Consider the following 17251-nt stretch of genomic DNA (forward strand, 5'->3'; position numbering starts at 1 on the left):
TATTACGGGAGCGGAGGCTTGGTCCCCCAGAGACCGTTTTATGTGAAGGGACTGTATAAAACTGACTTTATAGCTACTTGAATGTCATAGAACTCCTAATTAACACCGGTATTATTTGATATTTCAGAATATGAGTAGCTAGAAAGAGGAACGGGTCAATCCATCTCCAATGGATTTAATATAGAACTGTCACACAAAAACATATTAAAATAGGTTATTCGAGCAGTGTTTTTAATAGCAATCACGTAGTCTGAGGATCCGAGACTCAGCTATGTGGTTGTGTTCGCATGTAAACGAAAGCTGATCAAAAGTCGTTTGACTGATGGCCTAAAAATGGTAACTTTTTACTTTGCCCTAGACAGACCAGAAAATCAACTGGCAAGGTCGAGACGTTGAAAAACGAGTAGGATTAAGGTAACTGACGCCTGCCAGTCGTAAATAGGTACTTTTTCTACGCTCCGTCGCTGTGTAGTATTTGGGCGAATGTTACACAACTCGGAGCGGTCACTGCTAACTCTGCTATTCGTTCAATTCTCGTTATTGTTTTTTATCGCGATTATCGTTGTTGTCGCCGTCGCAACTATTGTTGTTCTGTTTTTATACCAGATTTCTTCCAAAATGGTCGTTTTTGACGTTTCTCAGAAATATGACGTCATCATTCGAAATTTAAAATTTAAAATACCAGAATATTGTAGCCTTCACGATTCGTCCAATCGTCTGAATAACACCGTTAATCCTCTAAAACTGCTAATTCGGAAGGTTAGCTGCTAATAATCCGAAATTACCTTTTCGTCCATTCTGGTCGAATGTCACAAGAGTTCACTGTTTTCATTTCTGTTCTCAGGCCTTTTATACAAAAGGATTTTCAGTGTAATCAAATGGGCGTTAAAGGGCTGGAATCCTATATGGAAGAAAGAAAGGGCAAACTTTGCTACCCAGTGAATATAAACGAAGAGATCGAAAAATTCAAAAAAGGTTTGACTGGCTCCTCCAAGCCAGAAGTTTTAGTCGATGCGCAGTGCACTCTACGTCTTCTAAACAAGGGATTAGATTGGATTTGTGGAGGTTAGTATATCGATTGCGGTAAAAAAATCAAATCTTTTGTCGAGGCTATTCGTGAGGCTGGGGCCGAGCCCATTTTCTTTTATGACGGGCCTTGTCTGGACCAGAAACGGAATGAGTGGATCAAACGCCGAGTTCGATATTATACAGAAATTCAAAAGTTGATGAATAAAATCAGAACGAGGAATAGTGTAGCTGAGAAGGAGCCTTTTATGATACCTACAGGACAGTACAGTCATTGGGCAAATATTTTGAAAAATGCTCTAAGTTGAAAATAAATGTTTTCAAATTGTCGCCGAATTGGAATAAAATCGAAGTTGGATCTCCAATAGAAGTTAATCAAAACATCAGAGATTTAAAATTTAATCAAAATTTAGATAACTATTTCTAAATTGAGATTGAAAAAATTGGTTTCAATTTTAGAATTCTTTGTTACTGAATCAACCTTCAATATTGAGCATCTATCAGTTCAAAATTTGGACCAAGTTAACATCCTTCCCCAAAGCCGTTTTTTTGGGATGATGTTAACTTGGTTCTAAGTTGGGATTTTTCAGCCAATCAGAATCGAGCATTTTACATGCAGCGCTTAATAAATATAATTTATATAAAGTGCTGGGGTGTAGGATCTTAACTTGGTCTCTTGGGGGGGATGTTAATTTGATCCTAAAATTTGGTCAATATATATGTCCAATGTCTCTACAAATTGTAGGAATAACCATGTTCCAGCGATACGTGCTAGCCGAAGAATGTTGTTGCAAAGTAATTATTACGTCAGAAGAGTGTGATGAGGAAATTGCTATGTATGCGAAGCAAAACAGCAGAGTTGTCGTCGCCATTATTGCACAAGATAGTGACTTCGTCATTTACAACGCAGCACAATATTATCTTTCGGCGAGTCATTTAGACCTGAATAAAATGACCACTAATGTGTATAGCAGCGAGGAGCTGGTAAATTGTAACAACTTGGATGACCCGCAGTGGTTACCCGTCATTGCAGCTTTGTTAGGCAAGTAGCTAGATTAAAACAGAAGTTGATATAATCCAAAACCAACGTGCTTTAAATTTTGATCATTAGTTAAAAATCTGATTCTTCCTTGTATTCGACCCCCTGCCATGGCAATGATAGTGTGTTAGGAGGACGACGATTTCTCACTTCACTTCTAGTTTCACATCTGACCAATTTCGGCTGCAATTGTTGTACCACCTGAAAGTTATTGACGCTAAAAAACGACCTCGAGAGAAAGCTTTAATCAACGAAACAGCTTAGTCTGGAACGTGGGAAATAAGAGAAACGGACTATCTGTAGTCAGGCTGGATAGTCTTCGGTAGATCCTCTGCGAATCGCGGAAACCACATTTTTAAAAACTGGATTAAAACAAAATTCAATTCATGCACCGAGTGTTCAAAGAATTATTAACGCACAGAGGGTAGCTTAAGAAACATGTTCGCTAATTTGTATCATTTGAGTTCACTTGATTCAAAAGAAAAGTAGAATTGCTGGTGGCTGTGCAAATAGTCTTGCAATTTTTTTAAAATATAATTGCACTGGTAAATATAATTTTTTTGCGCGAAGTTAATCGAAATAATAATTTTGAGGATATTCAGTACTGTTTGAAGATATCTACGTCATGAGCTCAAAGTAATAAAGTTCGAATGTTAATAAGTTGTTGATTTGATCAGTATAGTTTTTGAACGAATTCAGTGTTAATGAGCGTAATGAAGACACTTATAAATTCGAGTTTTTTTCCCGCTTTCTTTGAGTAGAAGTTCACACCAATTTTGATCTTCAAATTCATTTGAAACAATTCAACTGCTCGACTGGGTTTACACTGTATGGTATCAGCTGTTCATGTCAGGACATAATAACGGCTGCTGCAATTGTCCAAAATTGCAAAGCAAGGAACCGCCCTTGTTGTTGTTGCCTCTTGTTGTTGAACAAAGAAATTGGCATAAAATAAAGTTTGTGTTTCCAACCAGCTTTTGTATTACTTGATTTTCCAAATTACTTTTATTGGATTCCTGCGTATGTGAAGATAGTTGCACAGTAGTGTGACTGGAGGAGTCATCTATCTGTATCTCGGTGTATTTTCGTTTTGTTGCGTATGTTCCATTAGCAAAAGTTTGCGACTTGGTAGTGAGGAGGTATCATTTAGAAGACTTTACACGTCTGCTAGAGGGCACGATGCTATATCATCTGCCAATTTTTCCAATTCTTGCAGGCTTTTCAAAAGCTAGTTAGCCGTTGTTTTAAGTCCTCTAAATCCGTGGATTGTGCAATTTGGCATAAAACAGAGTTAGTGTTTCAACTCAGTTATCTAGTTGACCTATGGTTATCCAGGCAGTTGAATCACAACTGCTTATCCTTCACTATTTGAGCTTTTTGTTGCGTAGTTAGTTGTACAAAAGCTGGGCAGTGTCCAATGTTGAGATCTTTATTGTCCAGCGGACATAATTTTTTGATTTACTTGGTTAATTCTTGAAGTTATTCTTTTTTTGGTAAGCTAGCTGTTACAAAAGACTTTTGTTGTTTCGCTCTCCAATTGCAAAAGCCAATATGGCGAAAAAACGCGAACAGCTATTAGTTTCGAATGTAATTTTTACATATTGGATTTCCCAGCGGTATAGAATTTCTATCTATTGTCCTGTTTTCTCAATTTGTGTCAATTTCTATCAAGAAAGATTCAATCGAAGAGCTTTCCTAGAAATTCAATGATCTTTAAGCTTTTTTTTCGAAAATCAAAAGATGATTTTTCAAAAGAGTTGATTTTTTTTGTGGCTGGCAATTTAAAAGTTGATTTTTTCAAAAAAATTTTCGGTTTCCTTGTGTTCTTTGACACTGATGGCTTTGTTCTATGGTGCTCAATGCTTAAGCACCACAATTTGAGCTTGGTAGTTATTCCGATTTTCAAAGCGCTCAATTAGCTTTTGCAAATTGAATTAAGGCGAGGTAATTAGTCCGAATAATTTCACGTTTCACGGGGGCTATTCTCATAACAGAGACACCGAATATTGGAAAATTCTCAACCAATAAACGGACTTCAAACTGTCCAAAACTGACTGATTTTTTGCTTATTAAATTTGAATATTTATTCTTGCGATCACGAAGTGTATTGCAATCGTGTACTAGACTTTTTTCTTGTAAATAATTCTGTTCACAGAATGGTTTATTTTGTAGGAATGGTGAATTTTGAGAGTCAAATTTAAGAATTTTTGAGCGTTCTCAAATAATTACTCTTCCCAGTTCAATATTAATGATTCATTCAATAGGAAAATAAGATTTCGGAATTCCTTGCTGAATAAGCTCGTACGCCTTTATTTATGTAGAAAAAAATTTTAGATGATTTAAGTAGAAAAAAATCTATAAAATGAATAACTCTGGCGTGGTATGTTTCCTTAGTTTTCCTTTTTGTTTTGCTTCACCTAAAAGGTTTATTCGGCCTTAATTGTCTTGGCCTATTTTGTCAGCGAATTTAGTTTATTTGTTTCATGTCAAGTGCAAAAATTGATTGATTTGGTTGTTGAAAAATTAGGGAAGTGAAGGTTGCAAGATTTCAATGTTTTCAAACTTGTTCGAACAATTTTCTACTTATGAAGTCACTGGGCTTTTCTTGCAGATTTTTTGATTTTTTAAATCTGTGTTTGTATTGCATGTGGTGCGAAGCTCAGTTTCGTCTCTGTGTTGATTAGTCAATTCTGATTAGTCTTTTTGTGGCATTTGGTACTTCTGTTTTGGGAAGTTTTGCCTATTTTTCCACTTGACTCAAATTATTTTTTTTCAATGCTTTTGTTTCAAATTCAGAGCAGTGTGCTGGAGTAATTGGTCAGTAGTTCTTTTCTCAGATGTTTTCAAAAATGAAAGGCTTCCAAAAGGCAACTTTCTCTAGGAAATGTTTTTGGCTTTCAAAAGGCAAGTTTCTAGCTCAAATTTATGAAAATATTGAAAAAATTTGGTCTGTGATTTTTTTTGTTAAATAATGGGGTTTGAGAACTTCAATTTTTGGATTATTTAATATGTGAATTTTGGCTTTTTACAACGCGCAAGCGGCCAATAAATTTGGCTCAGACGTAATTTGTCAATTGAGTTGAGGCAATTGAGTTGATGTGTCATATTAATATATTGCTAGGAACGCGAAACTTAATAACTGGAAAAAAAATCGTAAAAAGGAAGACAAACGCCACTATCGAACAGAAAATGTAAAAAAAGTCATGAAAAACGTGATTTACATCTAATTTCGAGTTTGAATATTTAACTCGCGAGAGCAAGTGTACTTGTAATCGGAAACTACGTTTTTATTCAGTTAGTAACTTTTCTTACAAATAACTGCTGCATTAGCGTTCAATTGCTGGCTGCGCTGACTTCGTACTAATTAATCAGAGGAATTTTAGTTACTATCGTAAAAGTTTACGTCCTTTTGTGGTTTTAAGGTAATTGAAAGTTTTTTAAATTTGTCAAAGTCTGTTTTTGATTAGTTTTTCTTTTCCATTTTTTCTTTAAATGTTTTGGGCTTTTGTGATATTGCAATAGTCATCTATTTTTGCATTTTTTCGAAGGCAAGCATTTTTTTTGTTAATGCTGTTTGCGATTAGGGGGAGATGAGTCGTAAAAATTTTAAAAAGAGCGTCAATCAAGATCAGTTCTTGACATTCTAAGCGCTTAAACCTGGTTTTTTGTTTCTTCGAAAGTTAACAAATGTTCCAACGCTTTCAATCATTGGTTTTTCAATTTTCTTGTTCTTTTTTGACTTTTCTAGTATTCTGTTTGCTATATTTTTTTTCAAGTTATCGTTTTTCCTCCCAATTTCTTGATGTGAGTTAGCAATGCTGTGTTTATGTGGTATTGCAAATTGCGCCAAAATAGGCTTCGACTCTCAGTAAAAGTTGTTCACGTTCTGATTTTTTTCACAGTTTGACCTGCTTACTTTTTAAGTTCACTTGGTTTTGTTTTTAAAATTGATGGCAATTTCCACTGAAACATTCTAAAAGGCTTTAAAAAGTTTTTCTGAGACAAAGATTTGAGTTTGATATTTTTAGAGTAATTTTTCAACTTGTTTTTTTAAAAATTAATACTTATTTTTTTCTTCGCTAACTTGTATTGCGATTTTTTGTTTTATTGCAAGTGTTGTAAAGCTCCGCTTTGCCTCTGTGTTACATAATTTTTTCGTTAACACTCTTTTTCACATTTTTACGAAATTATGAAGTTGGTTAAATGAGTGAACCTTAGCTTCGAAATTTCTTTCCACTTGGCCTAGAGGTAACGCGGCTACCCTTGTACTCAAAGGTATGGGGACCAAGCACGCCCGTATCTTAGTTTTTCAGTGTTTATGGAATTGCTTTTTTTGTAAGAAATGTAAGTTGTCGTTTGTCTGCTTATGTTTTGATGGCTTTTTGCTAAATAGGGAAAGCTTTTTGTATTTTTAGCACTTTGCATTGTAAATGCAATTGTTCTCGACTGCTGTATATTTTATAATTAAAAGCCCTAACATGGTATGTTTCCTTCGTTTTCTTTTTTGTTTCTTTTTTGCTTAAAAGCTTTATTCGGCCTAAATTGTCTGGACTGATGTTTTGTCGGCTTAGTTTTTTTTTCTTTTTTGTCACTTCAAGAGCAAAAAATGATTGATTTGTCTTTTGATCAATAAAGGTAGTTTGTGTTTCCAGGTTTAAATGTTTTAATTTAAATGTTCTAAATTTTTGGTGGCAGCATTTTCTTATGACATTTTTTGTTTTCGGCTGAATGATCGTCCACCACTTGATCTCGGCTTTGTTGCGGCTCGGTAAATGCTAAAAGCTTATTTAAGAATTTCGGTTTTGTTTTTCGACTGTTTTTCTTAAACTATTTTTCCTTTTTCCCTATTTTTTTCCGTCTCATTAGAATTTGCTGCGCTTGCTGAGCTAAGTTCCAGATTTCTCAACAAAGTAGAGGTTTTCCCTGTCGATCCAGTTTTCTTAATTTGGTTTAGTTTTTTGAAAAAAGCCTCAATCATACTTGGTTTGTGAAATTCAAAAAGCCAGGCCAATTTTTTTCCTCGAAGCTCGAAAGTTTGAAGTGTTTTCAAAAAATCAAGTCAGTTTTTTGGCATCCTTGCGGTCATTAAATTTTTCCATCTGTCAATTGGCTATTTTTGGAATTCAGAAAGATTTTATGTGATGACTATTTTTCCTTTGAAAAAAGAAATTAATTAAAAAAACGTTTTCTGATTTCTTGCGTTCACTTAAGTCTAAAAACAGTTTATATTTAGATAGTCTAACTATGATTGCAAGGTAATGGAAAATAATAAAAAAAAGTTCCAGAGGAGAGCTTCTCGGGATTAGATTTCGAGTCCTTTGGTGTATAGTGATTTAAATTTTCCGGGCAAAAATAAAACTCAAATTTTCAAATGCTTTTTTCTCAAATTGGGTTAAGATTTTCAAAAAGTGAAGAGAACAAGAGTTGATGAGAATTTCAACAAAATTAATATGGTGCAATTTTTTCTCCGAAATTCTCAACCAACATTTTGCTCCAAAAATGGGTCATTTTTTAATAATTGATGAGGTTTTTGGCATCCTTGCGGTCATTAAATTTTTCCATCTGTCAATTGGCTATTTTTGGAATTCAGAAAGATTTTATGTGATGACTATTTTTCCTTTGAAAAAAGAAATTAATTAAAAAAACGTTTTCTGATTTCTTGCGTTCACTTAAGTCTAAAAACAGTTTATATTTAGATAGTCTAACTATGATTGCAAGGTAATGGAAAATAATAAAAAAAAGTTCCAGAGGAGAGCTTCTCGGGATTAGATTTCGAGTCCTTTGGTGTATAGTGATTTAAATTTTCCGGGCAAAAATAAAACTCAAATTTTCAAATGCTTTTTTCTCAAATTGGGTTAAGATTTTCAAAAAGTGAAGAGAACAAAAGTTGATGAGAATTTCAACAAAATTAATATGGTGCAATTTTTTCTCCGAAATTCTCAACCAACATTTTGCTCCAAAAATGGGTCATTTTTTAATAATTGATGAGAACTATAACTCACAAGAAGCCTCTTACACAGCCCAACAATGTTCCAGAAAGGATAAATGTCCAAAATTTTGCGCAAATTGTTTAAATTTTGTTTTTAAGCAAGATTTTGGGTTTTAAATAGTAAAAATCACATTTCTTGACTATCGAGCAAAAATAATTTCATTTATACAGGTTTTTGGAGATCAACCTTCTAGAATTTTGTTGGGCTGTGTAAGAGGCTTCTTGTAATTTATATTCTCATCCATTAACAAAGTAGTTTCAGCGTCTTAAATTAGTTTCTCGAGTAACTGAAACAAGCCAAAATGACCCAATTTTGGGGTAAAATTTTGGTTGAGTAATTCAGAGAATAATTGCACCATATTAATTTTGGTTTATCTCTCAGCAACTTTTTTTCTCCTTACTTTTTTGAAAATCTTATCCCAATTTGAGAAAAACGCGGTTGAAAATATGAGTTTTTTTGATTTTTTTCATTGCTTTGTTTTCCGAATCGGAGAAGCGCGCTGGAACATTTGGTCAGTTTTTCTTTTCTCGGATTTTTTCAAAAATGAACGCCTTCAAAAGGCAACTTTCTCTAGGAAAGGAGTTTGGCTTTCAAAAGGCAAGTTTTCAGCTCAAATTTTTGAAAATATTGAAAAAATTCTGCCTGTGATCTTTTTTTTTAGATAATGGAGCTTGAAAACTTCGATTTCGGAATAACTCACTTGAGAATTTTGGCTTTTTACAACGCGCTAGCGGCGAATAATTTTGGCTCAGACGTAATTTTTAAATTGAGTTGAGGCAATTGAGTTGATGTGTCATATTGATATATTGCTAGGAACGCGAAATTTAATAACTGGAAAAAAAATCGTAAAAAGGAAGACAAACGCCTCTATCGAACAGAAAAAGTCATAAAACACGTGGTTGACATCTATTTTCGAAATTGGAATTTGATTATTTAATTCGCGAGAGCAAGTGTACTTGTAATCGGAAATAACGTTTTTTTTTTCAGTTAGCAACTTTTATTACAAATAACCGCTGCATTTACATTCAATTGTAGGCTGCGCTGACCTCGTACTATTTAATTAGAGGAGTTTTAGTTACTATCATAATAGTTTAAGTCCTGTTGTGGTTTTAAGGTAATTGAACGTTTTTTATTTTGTTAAAGTCTGTTTTTGATCAGTTTTAATTTTATTTTTTTCTTTAAATGGTTTGGGCTTTTGTGATATTGGAATAGTCATCTATTTTTGCATCGTTTCGAAGGCCAATCTTTTTTTGTTAACGCCGTTTGGGGTTAAGGGTCGTAAAAAGAGTTTCAATAAGTTTTAGCTCAAAACTTTACTGAATACAGTTTTGTTTTCGGCCTAACAGGTGTTGACCCAAATACGGTTGCATCCTGTTTGCTTGAAATAGGATGGGTTTTAAAAAGTGTCAATCATGTTCAGTTCTTGAAATTCAAAGCGCTTTAACTTGGTCTTTTTTTTTCTTCGAAAGTTAACAAATGTTCAAACGCTTTCAAACATTGGGTCTTCTAGACTTTTCCAATATTCTGTTTGCTATATTTTTTCAAGTTATTGTTTTTCCTTCTAATTTTTTGCTGTGAGTTAGCAGTGCTGTGTTTATGTGGTATTGCAAATTGTGCAAGATAGGCATCGACGCTAAGTAAAAGTTGTTCACGCTCTGATTTGTTTTTTTTTCGCAGTTGGACTTGCTTACTTTTTAAGTTCAGTTAGTTTTGTTTATTAAAATGAAGCCAAATTCCACTGAAACATGAAAGGTTTTAAAAAGTTTTTCTGAGACAAAAGTACTTCTATTTTTTTCATCGCTAACTTGTATTGCAATTTTTGTTGTATCACAAGTGTTGCGAAGCTCCGCTTCGCCTCTGTGTTATAGTTTTTTTCCGTTTACACCTTTTCTTTCACATTTGTACGAAATTATGAAGTTGCTTTATGAGTGAACCTTAGCAACTTCGAAATTACTTTCCACTTGACCTAGAGGTAACGCGGCTACCCTTGTACACTAAGGTTTGGGGACCAAGCACGCCCGTATCTTAGTTTTCATTAATTTATGAATTTGTTTTTTTTCCGGGAAAAATTGAGTTGTCGTTTATCAGTTCGAAAGTTGGGAGTGTTTTCGAAATGTCAAGTCAGTTTTTTTCGGCATCCTTGCGTTCATTATTCTTTTCCATCTGTCAATTGGCTATTTTTGAAATTCAAAGAGCTTTTATGTCATAAATAGTTCTTCTTTGAAAAACGGAATTAAGTTTTCTCAAAAAACACAAGTAATGTACTTTTTCTGATTTCTTGCGTTCACTCGAGTCTAAAAATAGTTGATAGTCGATAAAAGGTAATCGGAACGTTCGGGGCCTGCCCTGATACTTAATGAGTTGTTGTTGTAATGTTTATTTTACCGTTTTTGCTTCCTATGTCAGACATTTTACCCTGCTGATTAAAATAATCCGGACAGAACTAACAAAATATGAATTCTCAGACGCATTTTTCTCAAATTGGGCTAAGATTAAACCAAAAGTGAAGAGAACAAAAGTTGCTTAGGATTGTTTATGAAGGAGAGTAATATTATACAGACAGGTAAACAATAAACCGCATGTACAAATCAAACCCACCAAGGATCATTTAAAAAGCTATGCAGCTTATCGAGGCATGACCCTGAAAAAATCTATGACAGAAGTTGCGAGATAATATCCGACTTGATGATTCAAAAAAATAAATCTAAAAGATCTCCATTATCTTTAACAAACAATGAAAACAAGTTTTTGAAATACCCATTTAGATGATGCTCAGTTAATTGGTTCAGATTATCTGGTACCAGCTCGTTTGATTTCAATAACTTATAACATTTAAGAGACACATTTTTCCATGAACACTGCTTTATTTGTGTTCTAGTTTTCACGCTTGGTAAAGTTTTTGCCACAGAGCCCCGAGTAACCCGACGATTATTTGGAGATTCCAAATTGAAAGTTTCAAGGGGAGTTTTACCACGAAGTTGATTAAAAGTTTCATTGAATGATTGTCTGAAATATGAGTCAAAAACGGTTTCAATCTCGAACGATTGTAGGATATATGGGGCATGATCTCTTGAAACAAATATTTTTAAAAATACGTTTTGCTTAACAAATATTTTTTCTAATAGGCTTTTTGATGTTGCACCAAATGCAATTAAACCGTACGAATTGATCGGCTTTGCATAGCAGTTATAAAATTTAACCAGCACATTTTTCGAGAAATAGTTTCTACGCTTGAATAGTTAAGCTAATTTACCACAAACATTATTAGTATTGCTTTCAAAGTTGAGTCTGTTGTCCATTTGAATTCCTAATTACCTAAAATCTGAAACCTCGGCGAGTACGTTACTCCCAAAAGATAATTTTTCATTTAAGTTATCCCGTCCAAACCTCATTATTTTGCACTTCTTTTGATTTATAAGCAGTTTGTTATTGTTGCAACAATTACAAATTTTTTTTAATTCTGTCTTGAATTTCGTTTTGGATGCAAATTTTTGAGCATCAACTACCGTTGTATCATCTGCAAATAATGTTTGTTGAACGTTGCTGGCCGACGACATATCATGTATGTATAAAAGTAACAGAAATGGCCCCAAAACTGAACCTTGAGGAACACCTTTTGTACATGCTCGCATCTTCGCGACCGATTGATTCGATTAAACATACTGATTTTTCCCTGTAAGATAGTTTGTCATTAACTTGTGAATTTCCCCTCTGAACCCATATTGATAAAGTTTGTCAAGCAAACTTTTCCGATCAACTGTATCAAACAATTTTTTAAAAATCAATAAAGCAAGAGTAACCAAATTTTTATTATCAATTGATTCGCGAAAAAAGTCAGTAATGGACAAAATGGCATGATATAGTAATGATTACAGTACAGTAATGATTACTTCGAAAACCAAACTGATGCTTATCAATCAAGCTGTTTTTAGCGGCAAAATTGGATATGCGCTCGAAAATTGTTTTTCGAAAAGTTTACTTATACAAGACAACAAACTAATTGGATGGTAGTTATCGGGTTTATTTTTGTCGCCATTTTTATGCAATAGTAAAATTTTTGCAATTTTGAGAAAATTAGGAAAACGCTCTTTTTTGAAGCAGTTATTTAAAAAATGCGCTAAATGGTCAGAAATTTTAAGCATTTTACTACATATCCCATCATGACCAGTAGACTTTTTTTTGTTCAAGTTTTCAGTTTCTTTTAGTGTCTCATATCATATCGATTGGTATCATATATAACGAACGTGTTTTTATTAACTGGAAAATTTGATCTGTACAGGTTTTGTTTCAAGTTTTCTGTTAGTTTTTCTCCAATAGTAGCAAAGTGTTCATTGAAAACATTAAAGTCGAACGAAGCACAATTCACTTTTTTACCACAGAAATGATTAAAAGCATCAAAAATTCCGGCGAGTTCTTCGTCCTCGTTATCATGTTATCATAGTACCTGCGTTTACTCTCCCTTATAGCCTTAATAACATTGTTCCTACATGAGGTGAAATTATTTCTGTTTTCAATGGATGGTGTCTGAACCCACTTTTTGTATAACACATTTTGGTTATTCATCATTCTCCTAATTTTCAGATTAATCCATGGGTGGTTGTTTTTATTCTATTTTCGGATTTTTTTGGGCAATACTTTGAAAATTCATTAAACAAGATGGGTCATTTCAATGATGTTAAGGTTAGAATCATCATCATCAATTTTGTTCAATCGATTATTTAGCGAAAACAAAATATTGAAACAATAATCATCATTTAGTAGTTAATCATAGTTGAAATCCGATTGATAAGAATCGACGTTTTGCTTTTCTGAAGTAAATTTTAGGTCATACTTAAGTCCATAATGGTCACTAATAGTACTATTTACTGTTGTTACCTGAGTTTTCTCCGCCGCAATTATATGGTCAATGCATGTGCTTGATATATTAGTTACTCTAGTTGGCTCGACATTTTGAATTTCTAAATCAAACGCAGAAGAATTTTATAGTCAATAAAGTTGCGCTGGCTACCTATAATATCAACATTCAAATCACCCATTAGGAAAATTTCACCGTTTAATGCTTTCATTTCAAGCAATAAATCTTCAAATAATTTCGGAAAAAAAACGTTTAGTTTGAGATTTGGTGGACGGTATATTATGCAAACATTTACTGAAGAGTGATCGACAAAACACATTTTGATAACGCGCTCCAAACTGACTGGGAATTTAAAATAACTAGTTAAAGCCAGTTTTAATGAAAGCTGAAATGCCCCCACCGCTAGCGTTTACGCGGTTTGCACAAACAATATTGTCATAACCTTTTAAGTTAAAAATGCCAATAGTATCATTGTCCAAGAGCCATGTTTCAGTCAGCCCTATTAATGCAGGCTTGTTATCAAAGGATTCAATTAAAACTGATAATTGGTCACGATGGGCTTTTATGGATTGAACATTTGGGAAAAATGCTGTTCGCGTTGTTGCCAGTTCAGTCATATCTCGCAAAAGGTTTTTTCTCTAAAATAAAACAAAAGAGTTTTACGGCAAAAAACTGTAAATAGAGTTGAAATGCTTTTGCCACTAATCGAAATCATTTTCATTAGTATTATTTCCGTTTTTGACGAATTTTGACTGGAGAATCTCTTTGAAGTGATTCCACAAATTGCATCAGTTTGGCGGCATCCGATAGCCTACTGTACAATTCATCAATCAGTTGATTTCGTTCCACATTATTCAGGTTATTTCTCTGTCACGTTTCCTCACTGAAACAATAGGGAGGGCGAGAAAAGTTGTTTTGATTATTTTGTACCACTCGAGGGTTTTGATTTCTAACATCATTTGCCTGTCTTGACATCATTGGATTCTTATTTTTGAAAATGTGATCAGCATCCTTGATTTCAACTAAGTTGTGCCTTTGAAATCCACCATCTGCTTTCGAAAAGAAAACTTGAGGAGCACAATTATATGTAACTGTGTACATTCTCAAACCCCGAGAATAATCAAGAAGCTCTAAATCGCGCTGAGTAAGTCTCTCTGTTATATGCACTGGTTGCTTATTTACAGGGTGCAAAAAATCTTTCAATGAATTTTTTCTGCCATAAATTCTGTTTTTAATATCAAAGTAGACAAAATTCACTATAACCACACATTTTTGGTTTTGACTCACAGGGCCGAGGGCATGGCATACCTTCAGGTCGTAGCTGTTTACCTCCACGCCCATAACTTCGTTAAAAAAGGCCAGGACATCTTGGGTAAAATTTCCGGAACGTAAAGGTAAGTTTCTCAATTAGCCCTTGTAATAGGTCTTTCAATTTAGGATCTATTTTTTCTGTATCTTTTATTTCATCGAATAAAGTCTTGAGATTCGCCATTGAATAAGTGCGCGATGTTATAATTTCTTGGCAAGAAAAAAAGAGCAATTTAGAACCGACTGTTTCTCATTGAAGGTCACTTTCTTCATCAATTGCTTAGAGATAAACCAGAATTAATATGGTGCAATTTTTCTCTGATTTTCTCAACCAACTTTTTACTACAAAATTGGGTCATTTTGGCTTGTTTCAGTTAATCGAGAAACTAATTTAAGACGCTGAAACTACTTTGTTAATTGATGAGAATATTAAATCACAAGAAGCCTTTTCGCAGCCCAACAATGTTCCAGAAGGGATAAATCTCCAAAGTTTTGCGCAAATTGTTTAAAATTTATTTTTATGCAAAGATTTTGGGTTTTACATGGTAAAAATCACATTTCTTGACCATCACGCAAAAATAATTTCCTCTGTACAGGTTTTTGGAGATAAATCTTCAAGAACTTTGTTGAGCGGTATAAGAGGCTTCTTGTGATTTATATTTCTCATCAATTATTAAAATCGACCATGTAACGTTTTTGTGAGAAGGTCGTGGTAAAAATCCCCTTGAAACTTTTAATTTGGTATCTTTAAATAATCGTCGGGTTACTCGGGGCTCTGTGGCAAAAACTTTACCAAGCATGAAAACTAGAACACAAATAAAGCAGTGTTCATGGAAAAATGTGTCTCTTAAATGCTATAGTTTTTTGAAATCAAACGAGCGGATACCAGATAATCTAAACCAATTAACTGAGCATCAACTAAATGGGTATTTCAAAAACTTGTTTTCATTGTTTCTTAAAGATAATGGAGATCTTATAGATTTATTTTTTTGAATCATCAAGTCGGATATTATCTCGCAACTTCTGTCATAGGTTTTTTCAGGGTCATGCCTCGATAAGCTGGATAGCTTTTTGCATGATCCTTGGTGGCTTTGATTTGTACATGCGGTTTATGGTTAACCTGTCTGTATAATATTACTCTCCTAAATAAACTATTCTAAATAGTTTTTTGACCATCTTCGGATGTTAATGGACTAATTTGGCCGAAGCTTTCGTCTTATCTTCAGAATATGGAATTAGTTTTCAAGAAAAGTTTGTTTCTAAATCTTTCTCGTCTTCACAATGCAGACTAGTGAACATGCTGCTATTTTGCTTTTTAATTTAATACGTATACCTGAATTGATCTACTTAACTATAAGAAGAAGAAAGCATTTTGCTTTTAGGAAATGACTACTTGTCTCAATACCGTTTGACGGCATTTCATCGGCGCATCACCAACTGGCAAGAAGATTGTTACATCCCGCATTCTCATCTGATCCCAGCAGTCGCCAAAATTGTCACCAACAAGTTAGAACTCACAATGTCAGTCGATGACATGTCAACCATTCTAAACAAAGAAGTGTTCGAGGAATCTGCAAGCGATGAAAATGAACTAGCAATAAAGAACGCTTTGAAAAGTTTTTACCTGCTGAATACACCTTCAGAGTCGAAGAAAAATGAATTAGACGAATATTCGGGTAAATTGTTGAAAGCGATGAGGAAACATTCTAACTTCGACCCGATGTCAGAGCAAGTCTTAGTGCATCAATGCGTTCAATACACTAATGCTCTCGAAGATTTAAATTCACGATCAAAAAAAGGCTCTCGAAGTTTAAATTCGCCCTTAAAAAAACCTTTAGTTTTGATTTTTAGACCAATAAATTTGCGATTCGTGGGAATTTTGCGCAAACATCAGCAGGAAATACCTGGGAAAGACTCAGTCGACGAATATGCTGTTCATTCAGCGGAATCAGTTAAGCATCCTAATAAAGTAGAGGTGTCTTTTCCGCCCTTTGATTTCGACTTATTGGAGTTGACTGAAAGTAATGATACTACACTAGTTTCAGAGAAACTAAAAATTTTTCTGTGGGCGGTAACGGGTAAAAATTTATTCACTGTCATAAATGAAGAGAGCGAAGTGGGGAGAACGTCTGAACAGTCAGAAATGGAGAGAAAGTTTCTCAGTATCAAACCGAAATTTTCCATTGTCTCACTTGTCCTTTATTATTTGTATCGATGCGAAAATATTTTAAAGCTGGAAGATATCGATCTTTTCGTTACGATGTTTGTCATTTTGGATTCAGAATCAGCAACGAGAATGAATGATTCTGAATTGGATTCTGATCTGAAGGTAACGAAGAAAATTAGAGCACAACCGGATTACAAGGCAGTGCATCTAGCTACTGTTTTTAACTGGGGAGTTGAGGCGATAGGTAGAGTTGCATCAGTTTTTGGCCCATTTTTGCCATCTTCCTCATTCGCACACCATAACTTTTTTGACGGTATATTATTCCAGAAAATATTCATGGGCAAAATAATAATTGACAAGTCAAGCGAAAGTGAAGCAGCCAAAACAACAAGAGCGGCAATATTTGACTTCATGAAATTGGAATCTTGATTCGTAAGATGTAATAAAACTTGTATATATTCGAATAATGTTTTGAAAAGTTACAGTAATGATTTCATACTTAATATGAAGTTAACAGCTATGGTAAAAAAATTTTAAATAAAATATTATTCCAATTTACCACATTAATTTCTCTGCAATCTCTATAAATATATGGTCTATATATTGGTACATGGTTGATGAAATAACTTTTTTTCCAGTAATCAATTGCTTTTACACTCTATTGTATGGGATTCGTGTCCCGACTGTACGGCTGCCTTTGCACCCTATGTTCTGGGTTTATAATGTATTTGACTCTTCGATCAATTGTTAAAATAGTTTTTCATGTTGTAAATTTCATGTAAATTTGTAAATTGACAAGTTAAAAATTATCTTTCAAAATACCTATTGAGTTTTAAGGTTAGTTATACCAGTTGAACTGTGTATTT

General features: G+C 33.9%; 2 protein-coding genes across 6 annotated transcripts in view; both read left to right on the forward strand.

Annotated features, from left to right (window-relative positions):
- The window catches only part of LOC134851799 (CD109 antigen-like), a 385923-nt gene that overhangs the window by 323200 nt on the left and 45472 nt on the right, over window positions 1-17251 (forward strand). The window contains exon 1 of one of the 5 annotated variants that reach the window (XM_063868032.1): window positions 4131-4140. The exons of the other annotated variants lie outside the window; for them this stretch is intronic. The gene's annotated coding sequence lies outside the window, so the exon portion shown is untranslated. Of the gene's footprint in view, window positions 1-4130; window positions 4141-17251 lie in introns of those variants that run through there. 5 annotated transcript variants of the gene reach the window in all.
- Window positions 1514-17144, forward strand: LOC134851804 (uncharacterized). The gene is made up of 2 exons (XM_063868043.1): window positions 1514-2068; window positions 15601-17144. Exons 1-2 carry the CDS (start codon window positions 1753-1755, stop codon window positions 16812-16814), a joined length of 1530 nt encoding a protein of 509 aa, XP_063724113.1. The 5' UTR covers window positions 1514-1752; the 3' UTR covers window positions 16815-17144.

This window comes from Symsagittifera roscoffensis, chromosome 7, assembly GCF_963678635.1.
Source record: "Symsagittifera roscoffensis chromosome 7, txSymRosc1.1, whole genome shotgun sequence".
Taxonomy (NCBI): Eukaryota; Metazoa; Xenacoelomorpha; order Acoela; family Convolutidae; genus Symsagittifera; species Symsagittifera roscoffensis.

Excerpts from the sequence above, each read along its gene's own strand:
- LOC134851804 (XM_063868043.1), top strand. The coding sequence starts at position 1,753 with ATGTCTCTACAAATTGTAGGAATAACCATGTTCCAGCGATACGTGCTA. Across the intron at positions 2,069-15,600 it reads CGTCATTGCAGCTTTGTTAG|GAAATGACTACTTGTCTCAA; the intron begins GCAAGTAGCTAG and ends TTTTGCTTTTAG.